Below are 9,924 nucleotides of genomic sequence, written 5' to 3'. Positions count from 1 at the left end.
ATAATGGATAGTCACTGATGAATGGAAAAAATAATTGAGAAAGATTTATAAGGCATATAATATGTTTCGAAAATTGATTTATAAAATCATATTAGGGAGTTAGTCTGATTATTTATGTAAATATTTTTTTAATAATTAATATTTAAATGTACTATAAAACTATAGATTTATAAATTATATTTTACTAAAATTCAATTGTATAATATTGTTAAGGAAAAATATTAGAATAAAAAAAAAAACCCTAAACGACCCTAAACTTAAGCCCCAAACCCCTTCTTCTCGTCACATGCGCTAAGCCGCCTTCCTCACTACCATGGCGTCCTCCAGCGTCCTTCGAGAACGCTCAGGAACACTTCACAAGCTGCTCGCTGGCCTCATTTTTCATCGCTCCATGGGAGGCGGCCCGCGGACCTTCCCCGGTGGCCTCAACAAGTGGCAATACAAGCGGATGCACGAGAAGATGGCCATGGATAAGGAACGCCGCCTCCTCGGGCAGGAGAAGCAGATCTATCAGGCCCGTCTCCGCTCCGAGATACGCGCTAAGCGCGCCGGGAAATCGTCCAGCGACCTTGCTGACTCGGGCGCCGCCATGACATCCAAAGCGCACGTGAAAGCCCTCGCCGACCGGTTCATGAAGGAGGGAGCTGAAGACCTCTGGAACGAGGACGATGGCCCTATCCGCTCCCGTACTCGTCAGTCCCGTGCTGTGAATTCCCTACCGCCTCATGATTTGAGGAAGCTCATGGTCGGGCGGAAAAATCTGATAGAGAGTCAGGTCGGTCGGGTTGATACTTTTGGTCAGCGAAGAGAGTATTCGACGATTTCCAAAAGGGGGTCCGGGATGAGATCGAAGACGAGGTGGAGGAGGATCTCATCAAGCGAGGAGGACTCGGAATCTGAGGAGGGGGTTAAGGCATTTCGGGGTGCAAATATGGGTACTCGGACTGGCTTACAGATGTTTCCAAGATTGAACATTGCAAATGAGGGGGATTCAGAAGAAGAATCAGATATGATAACTGGCGCTAGTTCAAGAATTAGGTTTTCAAACAAGGCTGCTTTGAGGAACTTTGATACAAAAGCTCCAAGGAGGTTGCCTAAGAGCATGGTAGGACATGCTGATCTTTCTAATGAGATCCAAGAAATACGAAACGAGTTGCGAGCGAAGAAGGCTGTTGTAAATGTAACAACACATGGCAATGAAGACCACGAAACACTTATAACTAACAAAAGGTAACTGTTTGAGGATCATTCAGATGGTCAATTTTGGGAAATTGTTGCTCAGCAGAAAGCATCACAAGTCCAAACCTTATGTTTTTCCCTTCTATTTGATTTTTAGTTTTGATACACTGCATGTTAAGCAGTAATTAGATGGTTTTTATGCCGTTTTTTCTCTTACGGTGGCAGTTACAGACATATAGACTTTAAGTTGGGTTACTTTTGATGAGGATATTTATCCATTCTAGCCAGTTTATTTAAAATTTTAGTTAAGAAATGCCAACCTTTAAATAGGTTTGTATAAATATCAAAAGTTTTATTATTTGGTTGTAAAAGAAATATATTGATATAAAAAAGTAAGTTTGGTATTGTGTATCGTGTGAATATGGCTTGCAGGCCAAAAATAGGTAAACATTGCTAGATTTATTGTTGATCAGAAGGATTGAGATTCAGGTTGTAAAGAGAATTTCAGTGAGTTGTAGATTAATCCGAGTTTGTTATTATTGCTGCATATTCACAATGTTCAACTGCCATTGAGATCTCAGCTAATTGCTCTCTTTGTCATTCATCATTTATGCTTGTCAAATACTCAAACAATAACTAGATGCTAGCACTTGAGAGCAAAAGGAAGTTGATTATTTTGATTTAATGATGATCTAGCCATTTTCATGCTGACATACCTGAGTTTTATTTCTGGCATATACTTTTTACCATATCCAAACCAAGTAATCTAACTACTGAATTCCCATTCTCGAGCTCGGTTTATTTTAGCTGGATGATTGATTACTGGAATTAAGGATTCCACTTGTCTTCCCATCATTGATGCTTGTCCACGTGGCATATCAAACCATCGCACATTAAGATGTATGGAAAAAGGATCACAAATTACTGTAGTACAGTTAAATAAATGATCCATCATTATTTAATATGATATTTATATACTGTAAAAATTCCATAGCACTACAACATAATGAAACATTTATTGTGTTTTAGGTTCTAAAGTTTTTGATGTGGACTTTGTTACTTGACAGTGCATTCGTAATGTTTGTTGGCTTCCTTGAGCAAATAAGATTCATTTTAAAAATTTTCATGTTTGGTTATGCAATATGCATAATAATCTAAGGACACCCATTCCATCTGTTTATGAATGTTTTGTTTTTCTTTTTTCACCCTTTGCTGTTTTTCTACCTACTTAACTTTAAATATTAGGCTTAAGATTTTTTTTTGGTAACTTATTGTTTGATGAATGATAATCATGGACACTCATTTTCGTCTGCTTATGTTTTTTTTTTTGCTAGTTTGTCACTCAGCTGCTTTTTGTACCTATTTTGCTTGCAAGTTTAAGCTAAGAATTTATGTGTAACTTATTGCTCCAATTATATGTTTCAAATTAGCTCTCTCAAAATTACCATTTTCCCTCCATTTCTCTCATTCAATTATCCTTCTTTAGCAATTGAGATTTTTTATCAAGCAATTTTTTGTCTCTAGATTTGCTGATTCTGGTATCTCTCCACTGACAATCAAGGCACTTACTGATGCTCGATATATACAAATGACTGTTGTCCAAGATGCAGCACTTCCAGTCTGTCTTGATGGTATGCTGTTTAATGTCACCAATCCTTTCTCTCTGCATTACTCATGAATTGTATGGTAAACTGAAAGAGGAGATTATGAGAGAGGGAGAGATGGATGAGAAAGTGTTATTATGCTTGCTGGATTCATTGGGCACATGGTCTTTATAAAAGGTTATAATTTGTATCAATCTATCAAATCGATTAATTATAATTTGATCTATAATTGATTTAATCTCTAATAACCATGTGATTTTGTCTTTGGATTGATCAGTTCCAATCTTAGCTTCCCTTGGGGCTTTCTTACTTAGGTTAAGACTGTTTGTTTTCCCTTAATTAGAACTCTCGAATGCCTTTGTGTGAACTGTAAAGCAGCATACTTACAGTTTGGTAATTTAAATGACTGACAAATTACAAATACTTTTACAGGTTGGTTTGTAGGCTACAAAACTGCAAATGCAACTTGTGACTTGAAATAGTGACATGCTACATTTACAATTTGCAAATAATATTAAAAAAAATACATCGTAGATTATTAAGTAATTAATAAATGTTGGCTATTTTTTTATTTGTAAATTTAAATCATTGTAAAAGTTTGAAATTATATTCAATATCCAACAAATGATATTATTAGCATGTTGTGAGATTGGCTAGTTTATGCTTTATAGTGAAACAATTTTACTATGTGTAAAACTTTTAAAAATACCGCGGCATCTAGCATTTACATTTGCAATATATCTACATACATCACTTGTGTTTAGGTATACCTACAATAGAAAAGTTGGCTGCATCAGAAGTAACATCCCCAAACCATCAAACTAGGGTCTGTTTGGCAAAATATATTTCATAATGCATGCAGTACAGGACTGATCTGCATAATGCTTATGTGGTTCCAAAGCATATTGATTTGTTAAGTAGTTTGGATATTCTAAAGAATGGCTTTATATTGATGATGAGAACCACATAAGGATCCCTAATTGGTTAAAATCCCAGGCAAGTCCATGTTGATCAAATCAGATTTGGCCATAAAAAGAAACAAGCTGCATCTGGATTTGTTAGATTGTTGAATTGGTTAAGTTGATTAATACACATTATTATATGTTTTAATTTTATCAATGTGGATTGCATGTGCCTTACGCATAAACATACTAGAAATCTTATGCTTTATGTGGTTCTTCGACCACATTGTTTGCATACTTTTTTGAAAACCTTCCAAAAAGATCAGTGATGCTTCATCATGTTAATGGTGTATTGCGCAATATATATTGGAGTAGCCTTATCTGGGGTTCAAATCTCATTCTTTTGCCAATGGAGAATATGGATATACTTCAAGCTTGTTGAAGTATACATATTGTTTAACTTTGATTTTTGATTGTACTTGTCTGTGTGTCTGTTATTACATACTAGGGTTTGTTTGACATTGATTTTCAATTATACTCGTCTGTTTGCTTGTATTCCATGACAAGGGTATTTCAACTATTTTTTCCCGGTTTTGATTCAAGCAGGTAAAGATGCTCTAGTGAAAGCAAAAACAGGGACAGGCAAAAGTGTTGCCTTTCTGGTATAGACCATCTCTTGCATTCACCAGAAATAATTATGTCTTTTCCTTTGATTGCTTAATAAAAACCAACAGATTCCTGCAATTGAAACAGTCATCAAGGCAATGCATGGTAACATGAACCAACGCATACCTCAAACTCATGCACTTATCCTTTGTCCCACAAGGGAGCTTGCCATTCAAGTTGCAGCTGAGGCAAATGTTTTATTAAGACACCATGATGGAATTGGTGTTCAAACACTTATTGGAGGTGTTAGATTTAAGATGGATCAGAAGCGGCTTGAATCAAATCCTTGCCAGGTATGCTTTACTCTTTCCGTTTGTCAATGTGTTTATTTCAATGAGCTAAGTTTGGTTGAACATTAGTTTTTTCATCATTGACCATGTGCCAATTATGTTAATGTTTGTTAAATAATTTATAATATTTGTACTTAAACCAAATACTTTGCAGATTATTGTAGCAACCCCTGGCAGGCTACTGGATCACATAGAAAACAAATCTGGTTTTTCTATACGTTTGATGGGTTTGAAAATGCTTGTACTTGATGAAGCTGATCACTTGTTAGACTTAGGATTTCGGAAGGACATAGAAAAGATTGTTGACTCCGTGCCACGCCAGCGTCAGTCCCTATTGTTTTCTGCTACTATTCCTAAAGAGGTACCGCCATTTTTGTGTAGCTTAGTTACATGAACATTGTCTCTTCTCTTTGCTGACATTTTGTTCCTGTGATCTTGTAGGTTCGACGGGTATCACAGCTTGTCCTGAAGAGGGATCATATCTTTGTTGATACAGTTGGCTTGGGTGGTGTGGAAACACATGAAAAGGTATGAAATTATGTGTAAATCATAACCTCTGACTTTTTGGTATTGGAAACTGTGAAAAGGGATCTTTGTTTATACAGTTGGTAATTTGGAAGGGAAGTAAATTGCTGGAGGCAAAGTTTTCCAATTATTTACTGTTGTCAATCATCTTGATATAATGCTATTAATCTCTGGAGGAGAAAAGCTACAGTTTTGCAAAGGTTTATGGGTAAAATATATCAAACTCTGAGGCAAAGTGAACTTTTCTCTTTTACCCTGAAGCGCACATGGAGGAGGGAAAGGAATTTATAACGGGAAAAAAAAAATTCTGAGTGGAAAGGGAGAGGATCAACACTGGATCAACAGTGGGAAAAGAAAGGAGAAAGGGGAGAAAGGAAAGAAATTTACCTGGAAAGTTTGCGCTCATGCCAATTGGTGTGGTGGCCTTGTGGCTAGGCTGGCTTCACTGAGGCTTCTCAGCCTGACCTAGCCTCCGCAAGGCCACAACATGTAGCCTAGGTTGACTGCTATGAGTCAGGGCCTTCACTAGTGCATCTGGCTGGTCGTCGGGCTGTCTGGGCACATAGACAAGGAGCTGGGCTTTGTCAGGAGTTGTCGGAGTTGGCAAGAGTAAGAAAGGTGACGAAAAATGAGAGAAAAATTGATCTGCGGATGAATTTAGAATCATCCTCACTTGACTTTTACATCAAATAAACGAAGGAAAGTCTCCTCACTTTGTGCGATCCATACTTTCCTTCATTCGTCCTAGTAAACAGGGCATAAAGGAATTTTTTTGACTGCATTGTTTGAGTGTGTTGAAGCTTCAAAGTTGGCAAGTTATTACTCTAAAATGGTCACAATATGGAAATGGTAGTCAAGTTGCATCCAGGATTTTTTTTTTTGGGTCAGATAGTGAGATTTAACTTACAATAGTAGTAAGCATTGTTTTTATGGATCCTTTTCTATGTGTGCTTTTTATGTGTTGGTGCTTTGTATTCATTGCTCATCTTTTGTTCACTATACAAAGTGGATAATAACAAACTTCAGTGCAAAAGAGAGGAAATGCTAGCATTTATTTTAAGCAATAATGGCCCCTTTTTTCCATGCTAATTACCTTAAAAGAGAAACCTTTGGTAACTTAATATTGAAGAGGTTCTGTCAATATTTCTCATGTTAGCCTTTATTTATGAAGTGGAGGGACTTACAATTTCTAAATAATGTGATGGATTTGTTCCCTAGATATTTTTCTTGTAATATCTTAAATTAAATAATCTTTCTCACACTAAATGCAGGTTCTGCAGTCATATATTATTGCACCACATCAGGTGCATTTTCACTTGGTTTATCATATTTTGAAGGAGCACTTGCAGCAAGAGTCGGATTACAAGGTCATTTCTAGTCAAATCTAATGGTTGAGCATCTTATGTGGCTTGGTATGTCAGATTTTAATGGTTGAGCATCCCTTCAGGTTATTGTGTTTTGCACAACTGCTATGGTTACAGCTTTTCTGTATGTTATTCTTCGAGACTTGAAGATGAATGTCCGGGAAATACATTCTAGAAAACCACAACTTTATCGAACTCGTATCTCTGATGAGTTTCGTGAATCAAAGTGCATAATTCTTGTGACTTCAGACGTTTCTGCTCGTGGGATGGATTATCCAGATGTCACTTTGGTCATTCAGGTAGTTTTTGAGTACTGAATGACACTGAAATGAGTTTGTTTTTTCTCGATAACCTTTTTTCTTGTGTTTGATGCGGTAAATGCGGCTGGTGGTTCATTTAATCTTATATGATTTTTGATGGAACAAGTCAATCTCTTGCTTTATGTACTTCCATGATCAACATTAGGCATATGCCTTGGTACCAATTTGTCCTAATGTGATGTATGAAATTTCTTTTCTGCATTTACACTACCTTTTCATGATAACCAATTGAGATGTGATCCGAGAAAGTTTGCAGAAAATAAATTTATCTACTGAAAATAAGCTGGATATTTCATTTTATTTTCCATCATGCAAATGCATCTAGCATTCACTTGTATTTGTGCAACCTATGAAAAAAATCATCAATTGCTATCTAGGTTGGCATTCCTCCTGATCGAGAACAATACATACATCGGCTCGGAAGGACAGGACGTGAAGGCAAAAGTGGGAAGGGAATTTTGGTACTTGCACCGTGGGAAGCATATTTTATGGATCAGATAAAAGATCTCCCAATTCAGAAGTGTCACCTTCCAGATCTTGATCCAGTCACAAGACAAAAGGTATCTACTCTTACATATTAATACATATCTTGATCCAGTCACAAAAGGGCTATTGGTGGGTGGTTGTTATTTTCCCCCTAGTTTATATCTATATATATTTTAAAATTTTTAGTTAGAGGAAGGCCCAAAAGCCTACAGATGGATCTAGCCTTGATTTCTGAATGACAATTGCCATGTATCTTAATTAAACTTGTGTACGAGTATCTACCATAGATATGGACCTAGGTATCGAACAGTGTTTTTTCTAAACATTATACATGACAAATAGGTATCGGTGTGGACTACAGGTGTCAGCTTTCTGACATGGACGTGGAAGGGGTAAATCAAGATTCTGAGTACTAGGCCATAAACCTAGTGTGGGTTCTCACGATTGGCTTCTCAGGTCTAGCATTATAACAAAATTCCATGTCGAATGAGGTCCATTAGAAACTGTCTGAAAATTAATTCTGTTGGACATGATGAACCTTTAAGTTTTAGTCTCCAATGATCGCACAGGATTTGTTTCTCCACACTGATTATTTACCTCTTATTTTACAATTTTATTGACAGCTGCGAGTAATATGCACTTATCCATCTTTGCACTCTACTGTTTTTAATAAAATTCATTTTTTACATTTCATCTTCATCAATGAAAAAAAAAGAAGAAAAAATTGACTAGAGAAATCAGGAAATAGTCAACACCATTTTTCACTTACGTGGTATCATGTGTGACAGGTTGAAGATTCCATTGGAAAAGTCGATTCAAGCATTAAGGAAGGAGCATATCATGCATGGCTTGGATATTACAATTCCATTAGAGATATAGGAAGAGACAAAACTACGCTGGCTGAATTGGCAAACCAATTTTGTCACTCGATTGGTTTGGAGGAAACCCCAGCACTTTTCAGGAAAACAGCTTTGAAAATGGGACTGAAGGATATTCCTGGTATTCGAATTCGCAAGTAATTTAACAAAAGCAACAATCCACTTTCACTTTGGAGCTTCGAGCTTCTTCCAACCTAGCAGCAAGCCCTGCGCCTACATGTGGTATGACCTATGAACCAATTTCAGATAAAGCCTGCGAAGTGGTTTCATGATAATCTTCTTCAACATCTTGCTTTATTTCTTTACTGCACAACTGAATTAACAAGTTACCATTGCTACCTTGGTATTCTGTTTTTTCGTTATCTATATAGCTTCAATGCATCAGCTTATTTTAAATAAATTATTCATCTTTTTGTGTTGTAGACGAGCAACAAACTAGACGAATAATGCAGATGAATGTGACTGCCTTTGGGTAGCGAGTAATCCTTATTTGCAACGAGTTCGGACAGTATGCAACAACCCATGCAGCCTGCGCGATTATTTAATGAATTTTTGGATTCTATTGCTCGTCAAAATTCTGTTATAGCTAGCTCTAGTTCAAGTGGGTTATATTTTTATAACTAGAATTTACAATTAAAAAAAAGTTAAGACTGTATATGTAATATGTATAAGTTAAATACTTTCATTTTTGTTACAGTATTTTATTCTTCCAGATCATCCTAAATTGATTAAAAAAGAATTCGAGATCATCCTAAATTGATTAAAAAAGAATTCGATTTCAATTGGAACGGCAAATGGAAAGAATATAGGGTAAAAGTTAAAACGTGGTTTTTTTTTTTGAACCAGCAAGGTGACATTTTTTTTTTTGGTTTTTTATTAAAAGATGTCTCATTTTAGATATAATTATCCTCCACTATAGCGTAGAAGTTTATTATTATTATTATTATTTCTCTTTTGTTTTTTCTATCTAAATTCATGATGTAGCAGTTATGAGGTCATAGTCATTATAATTGTGTGGTAGTTTAGTTGTAGTAATTGTAATAGTTATGATTTTGTAATTATTTTAATATGAAAATTTTATTTTTAAGATTAATTGTGCAGAGCTATTTAAATGATGTTTTTTAGTTTGAAATTTGGCTATTGTAGATTTTATCCTGTAATTAGTTGTAAAACTTTAAACGAAGTATTTGATATATTGTGTCATGTGATTCAATTATAGTTAAAAGTTATGATCTTTTAAAATTTAACATTTAATATTTACATTGTAGCAATTACAAATTATAATTGCTACAAAGGAGTTGTCATGTTATTATAGCCGTTACGGTTTTATAGTCATTATAATGTAAATGTTAAATCTTAAATTTTCACAGACATTTCTTTTGATTAAGGTTGAAATATGGGACATATGATATATTAAATTGAAATTCGTTTAGAGACCTATAGTCGGTTACGAGATGAAATTAGTAACAATCCGATTTCAAACTAAAAAAGTTGTTTAAATCCTTGTCAGATGCTTCGAATAATTTTAGTCTTAAAGAAAATTTAATGTTGTAGCAGTTTAGTCGCAGTAATTACGATTTCGTAATAGCTATAAAACAACAACAACTAAACCTTATCTTACTAGGTGGGGTCGGTTATATGAATTTTTTTACGCTATTGAGTTCTATCTCTTATTATATCATTATTTATATTTAAATTAATTTTATCTTA

The 9,924-nt window shown here is 35.3% G+C and overlaps 1 protein-coding gene across 1 annotated transcript; it reads left to right on the top strand.

Annotated features, from left to right (window-relative positions):
- Positions 1 to 264: 264 nt before the first annotated feature.
- Positions 265 to 8,918, top strand: LOC121982150 (probable DEAD-box ATP-dependent RNA helicase 48). Its single transcript, XM_042535072.1, has 11 exons — positions 265 to 1,230; positions 2,704 to 2,810; positions 4,292 to 4,347; positions 4,420 to 4,644; positions 4,796 to 5,002; positions 5,083 to 5,169; positions 6,438 to 6,533; positions 6,614 to 6,829; positions 7,228 to 7,410; positions 8,125 to 8,436; positions 8,638 to 8,918. The coding sequence occupies exons 1-10, from the start codon at positions 314 to 316 to the stop codon at positions 8,353 to 8,355; spliced, it is 2,325 nt and encodes a 774-aa protein (XP_042391006.1). The 5' UTR covers positions 265 to 313; the 3' UTR covers positions 8,356 to 8,436; positions 8,638 to 8,918.
- Positions 8,919 to 9,924: the final 1,006 nt, after the last annotated feature.

The sequence above is a fragment of the Zingiber officinale genome, chromosome 5A (genome assembly GCF_018446385.1).
Source record: "Zingiber officinale cultivar Zhangliang chromosome 5A, Zo_v1.1, whole genome shotgun sequence".
In the NCBI taxonomy this organism is placed as follows: domain Eukaryota; kingdom Viridiplantae; phylum Streptophyta; class Magnoliopsida; order Zingiberales; family Zingiberaceae; genus Zingiber; species Zingiber officinale.
The sequence above is the reverse complement of the archived record's forward strand: the minus strand, read 5'-3'. Positions and strand labels throughout refer to the sequence as shown.